Source organism: Schistocerca americana, chromosome 3, assembly GCF_021461395.2.
Source record: "Schistocerca americana isolate TAMUIC-IGC-003095 chromosome 3, iqSchAmer2.1, whole genome shotgun sequence".
Taxonomy (NCBI): Eukaryota; Metazoa; Arthropoda; class Insecta; order Orthoptera; family Acrididae; genus Schistocerca; species Schistocerca americana.
In genome coordinates this window covers 471731696-471754486 of record NC_060121.1, presented here as the reverse complement: position 1 = coordinate 471754486, position 22791 = coordinate 471731696, and the positions used below count along the sequence as shown (strand labels likewise).

The window sequence follows — 22791 nt, the reverse complement described above, 5'->3', positions numbered from 1 at the left end:
ATGAAAAGGAACCCTCGCCAGTCACAACTACCATCGTCCACTCCAATATTATACCATACCATACTGTACTGTCTGTGCTGGTACAGGCCATGTTATTTTGTGCACACTTTAACAGTCCTTGAGATACAAGGCACTGATTCAGTTCCTGCTAGTATGCATAATAGGTTGAAGAATACATAGCCTGTTTCAGTGCTAAAGCTTCCATTAGGCTTGATCAGGATTGTGTGAAATTCTGAATAAAAGGATAAATCTGGCAAGAAAATTCTTTGTCACCAAAACTATTCTCAGCAGTTCTAAGACAAGTTTTCAGTACCTTAAACCAGAAAAATGAAGGATTGTGGGTTAAGGCAACAGAAGTGAACCACCTTCATTTTGCTGATGACATTGGATTTTATGTAGATAAAATTCCAACAGTGAATGGAAGAACTTAATAACACAAGTTTGAGAGATCTGAAAATCATTTATAAAAAGACAATGATAGTACAGATAAATGGTGAAGTCATAGAAACATTTGATGAGAGGGTTTAGACAGTTGAAAACAGCAACTGGATTGACACAAAAAGTAAACAAAACAAATGTTTTTGTTAAGTTAAATGAAGATTTCAAAACTAACTTTCCAGGTAATGTCTGAAAGGGAAATGTGAGCATTGTGTATTACCAGATTTCATTTAAGGTACTGAAAGATGGATTTTTAATGTAAAGAGCCATTCCTAATATGAGGTCTACTTAGCATGCAATGGAAAGATGCATGTTAAGTTACAAAGACACAGGAAAAGAAACAACTGAAGTGGAATATGTAATTATGACTAATGCAAAAGAAATGAAGGCTGGGAGGACATATGTAAAACCACTTGAATTGAGACAGAGAAGTTTATCTTAAATGCAGTAAATGAGGTAAATACATCAAAGCTGATTCCCATCTTTTTGACCAGTACAGTGTTAGTTTTGACATTGTGCAGTAAGCATGAACCTAGCTTTAAGAGTTTGTATCCTCCCGTCACATACCAGTAAAATTAGTTAAGAGGGCTGCATTTATTTGTTTATGTCGGTGTATGTGACAATAGCTGTCATGAGCCATAGAGGCTCACATCGTTTTTATTCTTTTTATTAATGTTGACTACTGCTGTGTTTCCAGCACGTGGTTTGTTTTTAACCCAGATTTTTCATGCCTGTACTGCAAAACATGTATGTATTTCACCAGTAGTGTGTCTAACTTTGAAGTACATTTTGATTATAGCTATAACAACTTGAAAATCATCTAAGTTGAAATTGCAGTAGTGGATATTGAAGTAAATAGCACAATTGATGGCAAATATGATGTCACTTAAAAACATTCTATGAGAACAGTCTCAGTCCACAACCAAAATTGTTACCTTATTACATTAGCAATTATGCAGCAGCCTATTTTGTAATTCACAACATAAAAAAATACAAGACAACACCTCCATAACAAGTAAAAAATATTTAACAGTCTCACTGGAAATGAAGCTGCTCTCGCAGGTGTGAGGGCATTGGCCAGGAGAGAACGTTTTGTGAGGAGCTGCTTGTTGTTGTTCACCATGATGATAGTTGTGGATGAGATGTTTGACCTGCCATACTATGACCGGTCAATACACATGGCACTGCAAGAGCAGTTTAGTTTGCAAGATGCCCCAGTGACCTCAGTGCAAGAGCCATACGATTGTCAGACAAAGAGGTTCTGGTGGGACTACGAGTAGGATAACTTCATTCATCATGATTAGCAGGTGGCAGAGGTGGAAGTAACACTGCAATGTGTTGGAGTCCCAACATGGAAAGCGGTCTGGTGAGCCCAGTCTAGTTGTATGTACCACTGTACCTGTTGTAAGTTGCTGTCCTTCACCATGGCCAAATGGTCCTCCATGATTGGAAAAGCATCCATCACCTGTTAAGCCTCTTTGTCCAGTTGGAATGACAAGAACTTGTCTTGTTTGAAATTTGGGTTGGGAGACAGGAAAGAGCAAACACATTGGCATGTTGAGTGTTATTGTGGAAGAGAATGTTGGAAGTGTACCTGCTGAGAAAGAATATCCAGCACTGAAGTTAGTGGGCAATCTTCTCAGGTAGCTTTGCTGCAGGGCCAAAGAGGCAGATCAATAGCTTACGATTCATAAGGAGGTGAAACTTCATTCCCTGTAGGAATACATGAAATACCTTCAGTATAAAGATGATCTAGAGGGCCACTTTTTCAATCTGCAAATACCTCTTCTGCACAGCACCGAGTGTCTCTGATGCAAATTCAGTTATGTGTTTGGAACTGCTCATGTCTCTCTATGCCAGCACAGCCCCCAGGCCCTGTTCAGAGGCATCTTCTGTCACTGCCAGCTGTTTCCGCATTTGAAATGTGGCGAGACATGGTGCTGATAGGAGACCCTGCTTCAGGGTCTTGAACGCCTAGTCACATTCCTCTGACCATACAAAAGGCATGCCCATCTTCTGTAGATTGTTGAACACATGTGCAAATGACTCCATACCTGGGATAAATTTTCTCTAATACATTATTTTTCCCAAGGAGGACAGGAGCTCCTTTAAATTTGTGAGGTGAGGAAGTGCAATGCCAGCTTTGAGCAGCTTCTGTGTGGGCTTAATACCTTTGTGTGAGATGTGTTCTAGGTGGTCCAGCGATGGTGGAAAACAGAGATTTTTTGAGATTGCATTTGCAGATTGGAGGGTGTGGAACAGCTGCCACAAGTTTCCTAAGTTTTTTCAATTGTGGCCACCATCACCACAACATTGTCTACATAATTATGCAGCCCAGAACATCTTGCAGCAGCTGCTCAAAAAACTTTTGAAAGATTGTTGGGGCACTGGCCACCCTGAAAACAAAGTGTTTAAAGTGATATAACCCATGTGGTAGGTTCACTACCAGGACTTTCTGTAATTCATCATCCAGGGGTTAGTTATAAGTAAGTTTTGCAGAGATTGACCTTCGAAAAATACTGTCCTCCCTTGAGCCCAGAGAAAAGCTCATTTGGTGTCAGTGTAGGATTTGGTTCAGCCTCAGACTGGTAATTGACCGTAACCTTAAAGTCTCTACACAAGCACAGTTTCTCCTATAGTTTTTTCACAATAACCACATGTGTTTCCCACTCACTTGTAAACACAGCTTTAATGAAGTCCAAGGTTGTCAATCTATCTAGCACACACTGCTGCAGAGTGAAAATCTCATTCTATTCAGCACAGTCTTGATGGCATCCCACAGTGTGAGGGGCATGGATCAGTAGAAGCAAAGGGGTGCCGATTTCTTTAATGTAATGTGCGCTGTAAAGTTCTTCGCTTTCCCCAGACCCCCAGAGAAAATGTTGAGGTACTCCTTACTGAGGGATTCCAATTCTGGAAATGGTACTAATCTGAGACCAGGTGGACAGAGTCATTGATGACAAATCTGACAGCTGAAAAAGCATCTGGCCAAATAGATTTTCTGTACCCATGCTGTGGACCACAAGGGCGGTGAGGTACTGGATGATATTTTTGTATGTCGCTGAGATTTTGAGTTGTCCTTTGACTGGAAGGTTTGTTTGTTATATGTCACTAAGTGGCAAGCCATGGGGTGCTGCTTCCAGCTGGAAATACGTTTGAGTGTTTAACAGGGGTGCAGTGGCACTGGTTTCAACCTGAAGCTGAACTTGGCTATTGTGCAAAGTGAGTGTGATGAAAATTTTCTTAGGCAACACCACTGTGATGTGGGACTCTGACAAAATCACATTAACATCTATTATTTCCTGTCAAGATGAGTGTTTTGAGCAGAATGTAGCAGGCAGAAACAAGCTGTGCTTCCTTCTAGCATGCCTCACACTGTGCCCACCTGTTGGAGCTGGCTTCTCTGGCATATTCAAAAACAGTCCAGGCACAGTAGAAATGAACACTGGTCAGGCAACTGAGACTTCTTTCTTTGCTTATGAAATAGAGCTGAATTGCAGCAGTGCTTGGACTTTACTGTTGCCACATTTGCCTTATCAGTTAAGTTCGATCCCTCTCCTGTATCTGACACAACGGCCACAACATCGCCCCAGAATTCTAATTGACAGCCCACGGCCTGGGGAACTGTGAGGGATTGGGCTCATTTTGAAATGTCCTCCAAAGTAGGACCATCAAGTTCTAGAGCTTTCGGGTGCCTCTCCTTATCCAGAGCCACCTGCATTATCATGTCCATAATCGTCTCCTCTGCTTATGATTCCTTATTTTTGCTGGAGTAATAAAATGGCATTTCCTATTCAGTCCCTGCTGTTCGCCTGTCCATGTACAGTATGACGGATTAGGCTGTTTATGACACTGATAAAACTCCACACAGGATGCAATGACATGGCACCATTGGTGAAAGTAGAGAGCACACATTTAATCAAAGTCCTGGTGTACTGGTTCCACAACAGAGGCCAGTTTGTGCAAAAGCTGGTTTGTACTGGGTGGGATCCATGACAGGAAAAGTGATTTTAAAATGGTTGGATCCATTACTGGAAAAAGTGCTGCCAGATGTACTTCTCATATGCTTCTCACTCTTCCACAATCTTATCCTAAGGTGGGAATGACGACGGACTTGTAGCTGATTGTTGGGAGAGCAACATGGAAAACAAGGTCTCCTGACATTTTGCAGAAATTGTTATAGCATGACTTCCAGCGACATACCTTCATGATAGCCTATTGAGTAGGGTGCATGGTTATGTAATGAACATGAAAAATGCTTATGATCATTTCCAACAAAGTTGCAAATGAAAACATGGAAAAACACAAGATGACCCCTCCAGAGCAAGTATATTTATTGATCTCACAGGACAACAGTTCACAAAATATACAATGTATGGCATAGCCACATGGCAAGACAGGTACAGTACAGTTCTAACTAGCATACTAAATAGCTTGATGAATGTGTAGATGGTGTCTCACAGGCAGCTGTGTGAGGCACCTGCGCTGCCATCATGTGCAGTCTCTCGGCAGTGGCGTCTTCACTGGTGACCACATTTCGCAACTGTGGACAAGGAGTGACTGTCACATTATATGTGCCAGTCATGCTACGAAGGCCAACGTCGGATACAAAGTAGATTCTTCACTTTTTGACAAACTTTGTGAAAAATGTTTTTATTGCAGTAACAGCCTTAGTGCTTTTATTGAAGAAAGTTGTAAGTCATTTTTTATGTGTCTGACTATTTTGACAGAAAAGCAACTTAAATTCAAATGGAATATACATCTGCAGCTCAAATTAAATTGATAGTTGCTCCAAATGATAAACAAAAGAATTGTGATTTCGTAGGTTGTCAGCATTGCATAAGAGCAACTTACCCTCTGCTCCTCGTATCTGTCTTTCCTCATGACAGAGTAAATTCTCCTTGCTTTCATCACCACCCGCTGAAAGATCTAAAATTAACATAAACAGATGGTATTTTTAAATGAATACAAATCATATTCAAAGTGTCTGGATGATACAACTTCTGTAAATGCATTGCTGCAAAAACCACATTCTGGTTGTAACAAATCAGTTGAAGTAAAATTAATCCAGAAACACCAACCAAGGGAGCCTCTAGGGTAGGAAGAGTTGGAATTAGAAAATGAAACACCATTGTGCATCATATTAATAAGTATTTGACATAAATTTCAAAGTAAGACCTCTACCCATTCCTGAGAAAAATGGGTCTTAACAGACAGGCAGCAAATGGCAAAACAATATTTTTTATGTGATACAATTATAAATTAACAATTTCTTGATTTTTTTCCTTTATTTGTACTGTGAAATCTTATTTCTCACCAAATTTCATGATTCCAGGTCAGTGGGAAGTACCCTATGGATTTTGATGAATGAATTTGTATCAAAATATTTTACATAAAAAGCCATATCTTTGGATTGCATTGACTTAAAATCTTAAATTTTTTTACAGTGCCTGCGGACCACAGATTTTCCTATTTGACATAACTTTCAACTTGATACCTGAACCCATTCCCACAAAAAGGGTGGGGGAGCCTTAACAGATGGACAGACAGACAGGTGGATAGCTGAGCTATAAGGGTTCCATTTTCACTGACTGAAGTAAGCAACCCTAGAAAACAAAGGAGGAGATCATGGTGAAAAGTTGGAGCCAAGTGAATATCTAAAGTGCAGCATGTTGTATAGATGGTTACATGTTTCCTTGGGCTGAATATTAATTTCATAAATACATTTTTTAGTTTACCAGTATTTTTTTTTGTGAAAGGCATCATGTAAACCTCGTGATACTCTACATCCAGTAATTTACTTATTTTCAAGCATTTGTTGTTTAGATTCTTCAGTATGTGTTACTGTGAATGTGAAAGAGGTTGTTTATGGTGTCTTTCCAGAAGATCAAACTGATTTGGCCACGTCACATGTATGCTGTTACTAGTCACATAGTAAAGATCTGAAGAATGTATAATTTTTAAACAACATGGAATTTGAAAATATTTTATTTCTAACTCTTTTTAAGTATGTATATAAACATTGCATAAGGTCCTTAAATGATTTTACAATCGCATATACTATAAATAAGATCTGCAACTAGATCAAGCGGTGGTTAAGCACAGAATAAATATTTCAAAGCTTTCTGGTAACTGAATGTTTTAAATATATCATATCATTTTACTTGCAGTATTAATGATCTGAAAATACAGTGTTCAAATTCTCACCAGCAGCAAATGTAACTTATCTCACTAATGTCAAAGTTCACACTATTATTTGTTACCATGTCTATTTAATTGAAACATTCCATTGCTTCATTGTCTTTAAATACCAAAGTCTGTTGCATGAATGAGAGGTAATCTTATTTGATACATATAAATGCTGCACTTCAATTGTTGTTAATCTTAGGCACTATAGAAGCTATACAACAATTCTTTCCATCAGTAGTTCACTTATTATAGGTTATATGAATAATCTTGCTCACTGTTTCAAAATTTTATGATATTTTGCATGAAAAATTTTGATGCCTTTAAATAGGAGAATGATGCATATTTAAAGGAACACATAAATTAATGGTACTTATTGATTTATCACATAGTAATTTGTTTGTCTGTAAAACCACATTTTTCAGCTTAGCTGGTGAAAATTGTTATATCATGATAAATTTCAGCAATACACACATAATAAAGCAATATGTGTTACAGTAGGTGGTCATTTATCAGCATGCTACTTCCAGCATCTCAACTGTTTTTAACCTTTCCAGAACTTACTAGAGTGTAAAATTATGATCTAAATAAAGGAAATAATGATTCAACAAGTACACACAATGATCACTGTATTTTTGTCATTTTTTTGTATTCATATGACTAAAAATATTAACATCTAGAAATATAGAGAGAGTAATACATCACAAATTCAACTATAAAAGTACAAAACTTAGGAACTGTGTGAAATTTTACTGAGAGCAGTACATATTTAAAACAAGGAGTGCCATTTCTGAATTATCACAGGTAAATCATACAATGCACTTTGCAGTACTAGATATCAAATAATATTTTCTTGATAATATTCTTATATGCAATTCAGTGCGTCATCTATATTCAAAGTAGAAGAAGTACTAAAAAAAAAAAAAAATACGAAAAACAAGTTAGTCTCTGATTATGTGTTATACCACTATGATGCAAAGTACTCCTTTACAGTATATAAAAAAAATACAAAAGAAATAAACAGAAGAAACTGAAATAGGCTGCCTGCAAAAACCAAGTATGCCAAACCCAACATCTGCAAGAAGAAGGCGACAACAATCTTTTGGTATTAATGATTCCTTTTTGTGGAGCTGTGGAACTAGGAACAATAGAAGAAGACAGAGGAAGAGGAACAAGGTATCTAATTAAGAACCCAAGTGCCACAAAAGTAGGTTTTTAAGAAATTATGTTTTCTACCTAGAGCTGGAGAATCAGAGCATTAATGTATAATTCAAATTTAAGCCAGAAGCATGGTTTAAAGCTGTAACCCACTCAAAATGGGGGAACTAAAATAAAGTAAAAGCATTAATACTGCAGGTTGTTCATCATTTCAAGTAAATTACTTCACATATAAAAATAGCATCTACATAAAAGCATTGTTAGGACTAGGAAGCAACCACTGTGCACTATTGTTGGTTTGCACTGCAACTGCTAGTTCCCTTCTCTCTTTTTCTTCTTTGGAGAAGAAACTTTTCAGTTCAAGGTCTACAATTTCGACAAGAGATCTCCAAGTTTCTGAATATAATATCTTGGTTTATATTCTGGATCATCTGAAGCATCATCCAGGGTACAAACCCCAGACAATACAAGAATTGTCTGAAAGCCACATCTGTTGCCAAAGAGTATATCCTGCTTCACCCTGTATGGAAGATATTCAGCAATATAATATGTGATAAATTTCCCCCAAAGCTAGTACAAAACAAAAAGTACACATAAAATTGTTGTGGTATATTCACATGGTGAAACTTTTCATTACAATAGAAAGGAATTTAGAAACACCAGAGTTTTTAGTCCTCCATTCATGTTTCTATAAATCCCAGAATCCGGGCAGTACGTTTGACATATTTATACTTTAAAAGGGCAAGTCATTGTTTAACATCATTACTAAAAATATTAAAAAGTACTTGACCAATTTATCTCTCTCTCTATCTCACCAAGTAATCTATAAATACATATAACAGGCAAACTCTCAAAAAGTTCTTGACCAATTAACCAATCTCAGATTCTTACAGGATGCTTGTATTACTAGAGTATCGTGTAAGACTTTTCGACATTTATGCTGTCAAAGTGGGGGAACAAAGTTAGCAAAAATTTCTTGACAAACTTACTTCAAATTTTTACATACTATATTAACTGCGAACGGCTGAAAGCAAGAGGAAACTACAGCCGTAATTTTTCCCGAGGGCATGCAGCTTTACTGTATGATTAAATGATGATGGCATCCTCTTGGGTAAAATATTCCAGAGGTAAAATAGTCCCCCATTTGGACCTCTGGGCAGGGACTACTCAAGAGGATGTCATTATCAGGAGAAAGAAAACTGGTTGGTTGGTTGGTTGGTTTGGAGAAGGAGACCAGACAGCGTGGTCATCAGTCTCATCGGATTAGGGAAGGATGGGGAAGGAAGTCGGCCGTGCCCTTTCAGAGGAACCATCCCGGCATTTGCCTGGAGTGATTTTAGGGAAATCACGGAAAACCTAAATCAGGATGGCCGGACGCGGGATTGAACCGTCGTCCTTCCGAATGCGAGTCCAGTGTGAAACCACTGCGCCACCTCGCTCGGTAGAAAACTGGTGTTCTACGGATCGGAGCGTGGAATTTCAGATCCCTCAATCGGGCAGGTAGGTTAGAAAATTTAAAAAGGGAAATGGATAGGTTACAGTTAGATATAGTGGGAATTAGTGAAGTTTGGTGGCAGGAGGAACAAGACTTTTGGTCAGGTGAATACAGGGTTATAAATACAAAATCAAATAGGGGTAATGCAGGAGTAGGTTTAATAATGAATAAAAAAATATGAGTACGGGTAAGCTACTACAAACAGCATAGTGAATGCATTATTGTGGCCAAGATAGACACAAAGCCCACACCTACTACAGTAGTACAAGTTTATATGCCAACTAGCTCTGCAGATGACGAAGAAATTGATGAAATGTATGATGAGATAAAAGAAATTATTCAGGTAGTGAAGGGAGAAGAAAATTTAATAGTCATGGGTGACTGGAATTTGAAAGTAGGAAAAGGGAGAGAAGGAAACATAGCAGGTGAATATGGATTGGGGCTAAGAAATGAAAGAGGAAGCCGCCTGGTAGAATTTTGCACAGAGCATAACTTAATCATAGCTACACTTGGTTCAAGAATCATGAAAGAAGGTTGTATACATGGAAGAGCCCTGGAGATACTAAAAGGTATCAGATAGATTATATAATGGTAAGACAGAGATTTAGGAACCAGGTTTTAAATTGTAAGACATTTCCAGGGGCAGATGTGGACCCTGACCACAATCTATTGGTTATGAACTGTAGATTAAAACTGAAGAAACTGCAAAAAGGTAGGAATTTAAGGAGGTGGGACCTGGATAAACTGACTAAACCAGAGGTTGAACAGAGTTTCAGGGAGAGCATAAGCGAACAATTGACAGGAATGGGGGAAAGAAATACAGTAGAAGAAGAATGGGTAGCTTTGAGGGATGAAATAGTGAAGGCAGCAGAGGATCAAATAGGTAAAAAGACGAGGGCTAGTAGAAATCCTTGGGTAACAGAAGAAATACTGAATTTAATTGATGAAAGGAGAAGATATAAAAATGCAGTAAATGAAGCAGGCAAAAAGGAATACAAACATCTCAAAAATGATATCGACAGGAAGTGCAAAATGGCTAGAAAATTAGAGAGACCTTTGGAGAAAGGAGAACCATGTGTATGAATATCAAGAGCTTTGATGGAAACCCAGTTCTAAGCAAAGAAGGGAAAGCAGAAAAGTGAAAGGAGAATATAGAGGGTCTATACAAGGGTGATGTACTTGAGGACAATATTATGGAAATGGAAGAGGATGTAGATGAAGATGAAATGGGAGATATGATACTGCGTGAAGAGTTTGACAGAGCACTGAAAGACCTGAGTCGAAAGAAGGCCCCCGGAGTAGACAACATTCAATTAGAACTACTGACAGCCTTGGGAGAGCCAGTCCTGACAAAACTCTACCATCTGGTGAGCAAGATGTATGAGACAGGCAAAATACCCTCAGACTTCAAGAAGAATATAATAATTCCAATCCCAAAAAAATCAGGTGTTGACAGATGTGAAAATTACCAAACTATCAGTTTAAACAGTCACAGCTGCAAAATACTAACGCGAATTCTTTACAGACAAATAGAAAAACTGATAGAAGCCAACCTCAGGGAAGATCAGTTTGGATTCCGTAGAAATGTTGGAACACATGAGGCAATACTGACCCTACGACTTATCTTAGAAGAAAGATTAAGGAAAGGCAAACCTACGTTTCTACCATTTGTAGACTTAGAGAAATCTTTTGACAATGTTGATTGGAGTACTCTCTTTCAAATTCTGAAGGTTGCAGGGGTAAAATACAGGGAGCGAAAGGCTATTTACAATTTGTACAGAAAGCAGATGGCAGTCATACGAGTCGAGGGGTATGAAAGGGAAGCAGAGGTTGGGAAGGGAGTGAGACAGGGTTGTAGCCCATCCCTGATGTTATTCAATCTGTATATTGAGCAAGCAATAAAGGAAACAAAAGAAAAGTTTGGAGTAGGTATTAAAATCCATGGAGAAGAAATAAAAACTTTGAGGTTCGCTGATGACATTGTAATTCTGTCAGAGACAGCAAAGGACTTGGAAGAGCAGTTGAACGGAATGGACAGTGTCTTGAAAGGAGGATATAAGATGAACATCAACTAAAGCAAAACGAGGGTAATGGAATGTAGTCGAAGTAAGTCGGGTGATGGTGAGGGAATTAGATACTTAAAGTAGTAAAGGAGTTTTGCTATTTGGGGAGCAAAATAACTGATGATGGTCGAAGTAGAGAGGATATAAAAAGTAGACTGGCAATGGCAAGGAAAGAGTTTTTGAAGAAGAAAAATTTGTTAACATCGAGTATAGATTTAAATGTCAGGAAGTCGTTTCTGAAAGTATTTGTGTGGAGTGTAGCCATATATGGAAGTGAAACATGGACAATAAATAGTTTAGACAAGAAGAGAATAGAAGCTTTCGAAATGTGGTGCTACAGAAGGACGCTGAAGATTAGATGGGTAGATCACATAACTAATGAGGAGGTATTGAATAGAATTGGGGAGAAGAGGAGCTTGTGGCACAACTTGACTAGAAGAAGGGATCGGTTGGTAGGACATGTTCTGAGACATCGAGGGATCACCAATTTAGTATTGGAGGGCAGCGTGGAGGGTAAAAATCGTAGAGGGAGACCAAGAGATGAATACACTAAGCAGATTCAGAAGGATGTAGGCTGCAGTAGGTACTGGGAGATGAAGAGACTTGCACAGGATAGAGTAGCATGGAGAGCTGCATCAAACCAGTCTCAGGACTGAAGACCACGACCACAACAACAACAACAACAACAACAACTATATTAACATTGCAGCAGACATGGGCAGAACATTCTTTTGAACAACAATACGCTAGTTTTCTGTTAAATTACACTGAGAGAAAGAAAATGTTTAAACATTAGAAAAATTATTTTTCCCATGTATATTCTTTCTCTTCAAATATAAATTTAAACAAAAATTGTATACACAACTATGAAAATTTTGTTTTCTTCTTCACAGTTGATTTTAATAGAAGACAGAGAAGTTGTATTTATAGTTTATGGGCTTGTGATTACAATACTACTACAGAATCTATATAGCCTGAAACTTTGTAATCCTATGCATTTGCTGATTAAAACTACGAGAAATATTATCACTGAAGCTACTACCCATGAAGATCCAGCAGCACTACAGGGGGAGGGGGGGGGGGGACACGAAATGGACAGAGAGCAACAGAAAGGAAGGTCTGTGGGGAATGGACATAGAGAGGGGAAAGGAGGAGATGAACAGAGATAGGTAGGGGAGTAGGTGGTGAACAGAGAACAGAGAATGGGAGAGGAGGAGGAGATGGACAGAGAGAGGGGATAAAAGGTCAGTTCCATACATATTTAGCTATTGTGAAGCTTTGCTGCATTTGCTAATATAATGTATATTTGGTCTTTAAGCATTATAGATGACTGCAACTGCATGGTCTTTCAGCCGGGTACACACCAGCTGTTGTCAGGTGGTACCTCCGTAAAAAATAGCATAATCATGGAGACCTGTGAAGGAGGATGTGGGACTCAATGGAGAGAAAGAGTTATTTTGAGAAAGGCATGATTGTAGCGGTCCATATATTTGGCAGTTCAATCAGTTTTAGATACAGATAATACACATGCCTGGGATTACTGTTAGTAATATTACCATGAATTGAAAACAACAGAGAAATACAAAATACTTAAAAAGTAAATGACCTAAACTACTGAGCTATAAAACACTGCAGACAAGCAAAAATTGTCAGACTTTTTGTCACTTATTGTGGTGGACTTCCACAGCTGCTCAGGAAAGAAGATTTCTGACAGAATAATACATAAAGAGGCAGACTAATAAAGTTTTCATTATCGTGTTATGCCCAGAAGGCTGTGATCACAAGAATGAACACACAACTTATCTTAGAGTAGTGCAAACAATGCTTTCATTGATCTGCACAGCAGCAGAGGAAGGTTTCAAGAAGTGATAAGTCACAGCACATGCTATATAACTTAACTGGACTTGCTTCAGTGTGGTGAGTCTTATTTACGTGACTGTGTTGTGTGGATAGTGAATTTTAGTATAAGTGATGTGATTATCTGGGACAGTTTTACTGTGGACTGGGCCCAGATAATTGGTTTTGATCAATTAAAAAAGGGATGTTGATAAGTAAACTTTACATAGCAGCTTATTTTCCAAACTTGATAACAGTCAAGAAGTATATTGTTCAGAATCAGAATGATAGTGATCCTGTCTACAAAGCAAGATCAATTACAATGTGATTTCAAGAAAATCAAGCGATTTTCTGGGCTGGCCTGCTCAAACCCTTTATCTGAACCACATTTATTGTCTTTGGAATGGACTAAGTGTTGTTTGCATGCTTAATCAGTTCATCCAAAAACCTAATAACAGACAATCATCCCGCTTGAGGATGAATGAAACTAAACTGTGCATTCATTTTATCAGAACCTCACAGTAATTATTCCCTGCAGATTAAATACCACAATGGTAGTGAAGGGAACGTAATCCATTCCACAGTTTATGTCTTTGGAACTGTAGCATCATAGCCTTGAAGATTCCTGTAGGCACCATGAGCGGTGCTTTGAACATCACCAACAATGAAGGACCTCCAGGCCCCTGACCACTGAAGACCACTAGGGCAGTGTTATAAGTGAAAGGACCTGGGCACTAGTTTTCTAGTACAAGATTACTCCCATGTGTTAATTGGTGCTATACTTATACAAAGTTGTTGATGGGTAGCAAACATTCAGTACACACAGACAAATGCCTGTGTTGGGCCTCTGGTTAAAGCTAGCTGTGTCTGCCACAAGTCGCCAATGGTGTAACATTTCTTCATCCACAAGTTGAGTACAACATATTTATTTAAAGTGCATTTGTGTCAACTAATCTTTTGCTTTCCTGTCCAGATTCCTATGGCGACAGATCCTCTGGCCATCTTCTACCCATTTATCACTAGCCCTCAAGTGGGAGAGCTGTTTTTTATAACACAAGCAGGTGCACGGCACACTTTGTATGCATGTGAAGAGTCGGTGTCTTTATGTTACCAAGTAAACATGTATGAGCATGGTTTAATTCAACAATAATAAATAAACTTACATTATATGAGCTAAATCACAGTTTAATTAAACAATAATAAAATAAACTTTCAAACAATGGAAAATCCAGGGTCAAATGTAACAATATTACGAAAAAGATAGTTGCTACTCACAATATAGCACAAATGCTGAGTCACAGTTAGGCCCAACAAAAGGACTGTCAGAAAGTGAGTTTTCGGCGAAAGAGGCCTTTGTCAGATATAGATGCCTTCGTTGGAAATAGAAACCCCCCCCCCCCCCCCCCCCACACACACACACAAAAGCAACTATCCTTTTCATAATATTGTAAAATAAGCTTTCCTTATATCAGTCTTTTGCTGTGTGCTAGTCTAATATGACAGTAATGACCAACTTGAAGTATTAAACAGCACAGCTGCTTCAGTATGCAGCTCATGATCTAAAGGTTAGTGTTGTTGCCTCTGGGTCCCGGGGTCCCAGGTTTGGTTCCCAGCTAGGTCACAGATTATTTCCGCCTGGGGACTCAGTGTTAGTGTTGTACTCATCATTTCCTCATTATTCAGGAAAATGGTGAGACTGGACAGTGTAAAGATTGGGAATTTGTACAGGCACTGATAACGATGCTGTTGAGTGCCCCACAAACCAAATATCATCATCATCATCATCATCAAAAGCTGCATCAGATGGCAGCCAAATGCTTATTCTATTACTAATTATCTTGCGGACAACTGTCACATTATGGGAGTGTGCTGCTAGCTCATAATCTGGGTCATTTTCTTGTATGGATAGTAAATCTTTTCTTGTGTAACTTGCTGTTTATTTTATGTTATTGCTGCTCACTTATGACGTATGACAACACAACTTACCACTGTGTTAGCAGGTGCAATAATGAACGAATAGATATGGAATCACAGTCATAAAACAACAATGGTACAAGACAATGTTATTTGGGGTTGGTACACTTTATGTATAAGTTCAACCTCTCAAGGGTTAGCAGCGAGGATGTAACATATGGCTTCTCAGAACGTAATAGTTACCAACTCACATCATACCAACTACCAATGAACCTTGTCGAATCTATTATGCCACATTATTTTACTTCCTTTGCCACCCTTTTTTTTTATTGCTTTTGTTATATCAGTCGTTTACCGGGTGCTAGTGTAACACCACAATAATGACCCACTTGAAGCATTAAACAGTACAGCTACTTCAGTCCATGGCTTGTGGTATAATGGTTAGTGATGCTGCCTCTGGCTCACAGGGACCTGAGTTCGATTCTCAGCCAAGTCAGGGATTTTCCCCACCTGGGAACTCAGTGTTTATGTTGTCCTTATCGTTTCTTCATCGTTCAGGAAAATGGTGAGACGGGACAATGAAAAGATTGGGAATTTATACAGGCACTGATAACCACATCATTGAACACCTCACAAACAAAATGTCATCATTGTCATCATCAACAGCTGCTTCAGATGTCAGCCAACTGCTTCTTCTTTAACTAATCTTATGGACAACTGTCACATTATGGAACTGTACTGCTAGTACATAATCTGTGTAATTTTCTAGTATAGATCGTAAATCTTTTCTTGTGTAGCTCGCTGTTTATTTTATGTTCTTGCTTATTACTTAGATGTATGACAATGCAACGTATCAGATGGTGCAATAAGGAAGGAATAGGTATGGACTCACAATCGTAAAACAACAATGGAATGGCACAAGACAATGTTATTTGTTGTTGGTGCATTTTATATATAGGTGCGCCCACTCAAGGGTTAGCAGCGAGGCTATAACATTTGGCTCTTCAGAACATAACAGTTACCAACTCACATCATACTATTTGCCAATGAACTTGTCGAATTTATGATGCCAAATCATTTTATTCCCTTTGTTACCTTTTTTTTAATTGATTTCTGGATATCTTTATTTGCGCTTTTACCATTTGTGATGGTGGATATTTCTGTTTCAGATCTGTGCTTGCTATTTTTGTTCAATTTACTTGTTTGTGCTGCCACTTACTGATTTAGCTTTAGCATTTTTTGCTTTGCCACACCTACCCCATCACCCAACACTCCATGCTTACCTGCCTCGCACTTAGCGGTATCACAATGGCAAGTGCCTTTGGCACCAATGCTTACTCTAAGACCCCTTCCTCAGTTACAGATGCAACAAATAACGCAGCCACTAAAATGATGAGAGGCTTCATTTAAATGCAGATGGCAGCCAACAAGAATTATAATCAGATGCCGCCAACTAAGCCAGTGCCACAACTTACACAGCCATCATTAGAGCCTGTGTTTCCCCCTTTTGAAAATGACAAAATGGATTGTTTTGAGTACTTGGCTCAATGTGAAGCTCATCTATCTGCACACTTAAGTACCAGGTACTGTTAAACAACTTTTTTTTCTTATCAGTGGCCAGTGAGTCTGTGTATGAAACATGCAAATTATTCCCGCACTTTGTTGCCAGAACTTACAACCTATGAAGAATTAATCCAGGCTTCAAATAGATTCTATTATGGGAAAGTCCACGTGATGGCTGCCAGGTTTAAATGCTTCAGATTAAAGAAGCAGTCAGATCAAACTCATAGGCAGTGTGCGACAGATTTACAAGGGCTTACTTGACAGTGTCAGTCTCAATATGAGTGTGGCAAATATTATAGTGATCTCAAGATATGTGACATAATTACTCAGAATGTGGCTGATAACAGAATAAGGGAACAGATTTTGAAGTATCCCAATCCTTTCTTGCAGCAGATTTCGCACATTATTGACTATCGAGCATCTTGCGACAGTGACTTAGATAGTTTTCAATCAGTCAATATTTGTGATGTAGTGCCTAGCAATAGCATTACTGGCCACATTAACAAACTACTTCCAAGTTGAGTGCACAGCAGCCTCCTCAGGATCAGCATAGCCAGCCACATAAACAGCCACGGCAGCAAGGTACTGTCGTGAAGTCTTGCCTGCACTACTTCTCCGCACATAAGTGTCACTTATGCTTATCATGAAATGCAACTTGTTTTTTTTTATGTTGGCCAGAATGGGCATATTCAAGCAATATGCTTACAGAGAAAAGAGGGCTCCCCCTCCTAATATATGCTCACAGAAATCAAACTTTGTTGTATATGTTGTGCATTCTGAACCAAACAGAGCTTCGAGTGTGGAACAGAAGAGAGGCAGTTTGCAATTCAAGAAATCAGTAGTCTCTTCTTTACTGAAATGCCACTCTGACAAACCCTTTGTGGACCTTGTGATAGCTGGCCAAATTATTCAACTGCAATTAGATGTGGGTGCCTCAGTTTCTTTGCGTAATTGCACTTGGACAGCCCAAGCTGCAGAAATCACACACTACACTTACAGCATATAATGAACAAGACAGTCCAGTGCTAGGTTCTTGCAGCCTTCCTGCCTTATACCAGAATTTCCAAAAGACTGTGAAATTTCAGGTTTTTCATTCATGGAACAGTGCAAATATATCTGGATTTGATTTGTTTGGGTTGCACATGGTAGACAGTGTGTTGTCACTTGCTCCATTTGCTTCAAAGGATGGTGTTGCTCAGTTTTGCATTGAATTCAAAGAATTGTTTGCTGACAGCTTAGGCAGTTGAAGTCTCTAATTTTGTTGCACATGTAACCATGAAACACAATGCACAGCCTTGTTTCTTAAGGGCTTGCACTGTACCACACACAGTCCTTGAACAAGTTCCTCACGAACATTGACACTGGCATAACAGTGGTATTATTGCACCCATCATGGCCAGTTAGTGGGCATCTTCATTACTATTCATCAAGAACCTTCAGGCAAAATGCATATCTGAGCAGACTTTAGGGCAACTGTGAAACCCCCCCCCCCCTCCCCCCCCAAACAGTGATTGATTCCTTTCTTTTCCCTTATGAATTTATGGAATGTTTGGGAGCTGGTAACTACTTCTCTAAGATTGCTGTACCTGATGTCTACCTCCATTGCTTACTTCCATATCCTTTCAGATGAACAGTTACAACAAGTGCTTGTCATTAATAAACACAGGGGATTCTTGAAATTTCTTTATTTGCTGCACCAGCAATTTTCCAGTGCTGTTTGGAACAATTAACTGCATCCATTCCTTCGTATACAAATTACTTAGATGATATAGTGGTACCAGGTCACACAGCAAATGAGCAGCTTAGTAATTTGTGCACTCTGTTTTGGGTTGTTTGCGGGAGGAGACCAAACAGCGAAGTCATCGGTCGCACTCTGTTTGAAGTGTTATAAGATCAAATCAGGCCTTAATCAAAACAGAGAAAAGTGTGTGTTCTTTCAAACTGAGATTGAGTACACGGGACATGTAATTAATTACCAGGATGTTCATCTGATGCAGTAGTACTTGCAGGCCATTCGTGACCCCAAACATCCAAGGAATGTTACTGAATTGCAATCAGTGCTAGAGAAGCAACGTATTACATCTGCTTCATTCCGAATACAGTACAGATTGCAGCACCATTGCACCACATTTGCCTCAAAAATGCACCTTGGTGTGGTCCCAGGAATGTGGCATTGCTTTTCAACTGCTCAAAGATGATTTGCTCAGAGATCATTGCCTAGTTCATTTTGATCCTTCCAAACGTGTAGTCTTGCCTGTGGGTGCCTCTTTTTGTGGCACTGGTGCTGTACTCTCACACAGGATTGGTTCTGCTAACAGACCAATAGCCTTTGCCTCCAAATAGCTTAACATAGCTCAGAGCAATTATACACAAATAGAGATGGAGGCTCTTACCATCATCTATGGAGTGACTAAATTTCATTAGTATTCATATGGAAGAAAGTTCTACTTACTGACCATAAGATCTTGCAGTCACTTTTCAATCTGCCCACGCCCATTCCGAATCATACTGCACAGAAATTGCAACACTGGACTCTCATCTAATCCCACTTCCAATATGAGATAATGTACAGACCCACATTCAAGCAAGCTAATGCATCCATACTTTCATATCTTCCCTTGGGACTGGATGCTGACTTTGATGTATCAGAAGCATCTTGTTGCTACATTGATGCACAGGACTCAGACACACTGAACCAGTTCCCATTTGATAACTGGAAGATCACCTAGGCCATGGCAGCAGATCCAGACTTGCATATTACATTGTGCTACATCAACATTAGCTGGCCTCGCACTGTGAAACAAATTGTTAGCCTGGTGATTCACTGATAATTTGCGCTTTGTTTATCTGTCATACAAGGTGCCCTGCTGCTACGCACTGAATCTGAACAATTGTGTGTAGTGATTCCAAAGGTTCTCCAGTGAATTGTTCTTAGTTTGCTTCATCAGGTTCACTGGGGCGTAGTCCGTGCCAAACAATTAGCTCACTAACATTGCACATAGTTTGGCATGAACTCACAAATAGAGCAAAAGATGACTCAGTGCCATGATTGTGGGGAAAACCAGGCAGCCCCTCCCCAACAGTTCTTTGATTGGCTGAAGCCTGAAGTGCCTTGTCAGAATTGCATTTGAATATTGCTGGACTCTACTGGAACACTCACTGGCTTATTGTCATTGACACGTATAGTAAGTTTCCTTTTGTGGCTTACCATGCACTCTGTGATAGCATGTGCACTCTTCAAGCTCTGCAAGCTATATTTTGGCTTGAAGGTCTACCAGAGTTGCTTGTGACTGAAAACAGACCTCAATTTGTAACTGCAGAATTTGAGGATTTCTTAAAGCCAACAGGATTCATCACATCACCATCAAGCCTTTTCATCCACAATTCGATGGAAAAGCGGAACACTTCATTTGCACTTTATAGCAGCCAGATGGATAAACTATCCACCCACCACATGCGGGACCAAGCTTTGCTGCTCTCCTTGTCATCCTAATCACTCCCAGGCTCACAACAACCATTGCTAGTGGAGTTGCTTCATGGACAGTGTCACCATACTTTTCTGCAGTTGCTGCTCCCACCATAGTGGCCAGTAACTACTCTGCCCACTCAGGCAATGTATCAAATTAATGACTCCCTTTTTTTCAGATCATACAGAGCTCAGAAGCACAAGGAAAGCAGATTCATCATAAAGTTGTTTGCCAGTTTCATGTTTTTGATAGAGGATCCAGGCAGATTGCAGTAATGGCGCCTGACTCAACTTCGCACCTGTAAATTTCGTAATCCTGCTGCTAACTCTTCATCCACAGATTCACTGCCTTCATAGATGATGCAGCATGGATCCCCTCTGGCTACCTGGGGTCTTGTGTTGCTAGCTCCTTGATCCTACAGCTTTTCCACCACCAGGCAGACAGCAGCTGTCCACAGCCCCTTTCACTCCCTGGCCAGCCTGGGGGCTACTGTACCACTTCAAGATAGAATTGCAGTTTAACCACCTGAAGACCTTGCACCATCGTTGAATACAGTAGCATGCCTTCCATCTCATTTCTCAGCTGACATTCTGGGATAGTCTCAAAGCGAATGCAGGGATGTGGAAAGGAGCTCAGCACAAGCAAAGCATCAGCTCCTTTCTTTCCTTTCTCCATGCCTCCCTCCCATAGTGATTGCAGCAATCAATGAGGAGGTTTGAGGGCAGGGAGGAGTATGGTATCGTAGCTTATTGATACTGCTGGAGCCGGTGCCTTGAAGATTACTGGAACACCATAGGGGCAGAGTGGAGTGTGGTATCATTGCTAATTCATACTGCTGGAGCGAGAGTGTTGAAGATTCCTGTGAGCACCATGAGCAGCACTCTGGACATTGCCACCAATGAACCTCCAGACCACTGACCAATGAAGACAGCCAGGGTGGTGTTATAAATGATAGGCACCTGGCACAAGGTTACTTCCATGCTGCTAGTCAGTGTCAAATGTACCAAGTTATTGATAGCTGTTTCTACCAGCAAACATTCAGCATACACAGATGCATGCCCATGCCAGGCCTCTGCTTATAGATAGCTGCATCTGTCACAAGTTGTCATTCACCCACAAGTTGAGTACAATATATTTATTTAAAGTGTACTTGTGTCAAATAATATTTCACTTGCCCATCCAGATTCCTATGGCAACAGATCCTTTGGCCATCTTCCACCCATTTATCATTAGCAGCAAAGACACAACATTTGGCTCCTCTGAACATAATGGTTACCGCCTCGCATCATAACAGGAACTGCATATACATCACCTTCTGGTAATGTGTTTGCAATCTCCCTTTTATCATTTACATTTTCTTATTGGTTTGATGTTTTTTCCTGATTTTGTGGATGATAGAAGTCTTCCTGTGTGTAGCAGTTCAGAAATTTATTGGAGTGTTGAGTTCTGTCTCACATTTTCCAGTGTCACAATATCTTGAATGACATTTGATGATTTTCCATTAATGAGAAATCAAACCAAACCGGAGAAAAGTAATATTACATAAGAGAAATAAATAAAAGGCTGAGAAAGCTTAAGACAAGCCTTGGAAAAAAAGGAAAAAAAAGACAATTAGTTTTTCCTTGAGTAAAGTAAAAGTTGATTGTCCCTATAAAGCTTCAAAGCTTCTACTTAAATCTGATCACTGAAAATTGCCTTTTATATCTATTACATGTAACATTATTTTTAAACAAAGGAACAGTTATATTTCTTCTTCTTGACCCATGGGCCTGAGTGTGTGTTATCCTTTTCTATGCAGCTTTTTTTTTGCTCTCATTTCATTCTTTCTTTCTCCTGTTGCTCCCTGTAAAGCAATGTGAAAGTATAAGTATTTCCTGAACTGTTTCATACTGCTATTTCACACGAATAGATGTTCAAGTTGCCTACCATGTTTGTGCAGTCTTTGCCTGTTAAAATTTAATTCATAGCTTTCACTTATCAACTTTGGAGTTCAAGGTTATTATGGCGACTAACAAACTTCCAATAACGCACAATATGTTTCTATTATAATTTCTTGGAAGGTAGTACTTTGAATGCTACTAATATTGTTTACTCATGCCATGCATTGTTACATGTTGTACCTAATATTTCATTTGATAGCCATTACATCTACAAAGAGATTCCATTTATCTTTTATATATCAAGTACATAAGCCATATGTTTCTGTTTGTATCTCAAGAAAGAAGAGACTGTGAGTACCTTCGCAGCATTCCCTGTCATCTGGTAGTTTTACTGAAATACTGGCAGCTATAACCTCTTGCATAATTACATTTATTCAGAGCCACCCACACTTCATGTTGATAAAGACAATTAGTTTGGTGTAATGGGACTTGTGGACATATAACATTAAAAATGTGATAATGAATTTTTCGCTCCATAGGTAACACAGGAAAAATGAAAATTGATATCATCCTTTTTTTCTGTGTTCTTTCTACAAGTGTGCTTGCCAATACTGAAAATAAATTTGAAATCTTGTAACATCACTTTCAGAACTGCCTCTGTCCTTTTTAGAGCGGTCACTGAGAAATAATAACTTGTCTGATTCGAACTCTTGTGCAGTACATGTATTGTTTGGAGGACTCAACACACACTCAGTATTTATGTTGATCGAGTATTAATGACAATGTGGCAA

At 39.2% G+C, this 22791-nt stretch overlaps 1 protein-coding gene across 2 annotated transcripts in view; it reads right to left on the bottom strand.

Annotated features, from left to right (window-relative positions):
* Window positions 1-6410: 6410 nt before the first annotated feature.
* LOC124605287 (glycerol-3-phosphate phosphatase-like) overlaps window positions 6411-22791 on the bottom strand; it is a 76655-nt gene continuing 60274 nt past the window's right edge. For both annotated transcript variants that reach the window (XM_047136867.1, XM_047136866.1), the window contains exon 7: window positions 6411-8302. In XM_047136867.1, coding sequence (XP_046992823.1) covers window positions 8149-8302 — 154 coding nt within the window. In that variant the 3' untranslated portion in view covers window positions 6411-8148. The remainder of the gene's footprint in view (window positions 8303-22791) is intronic.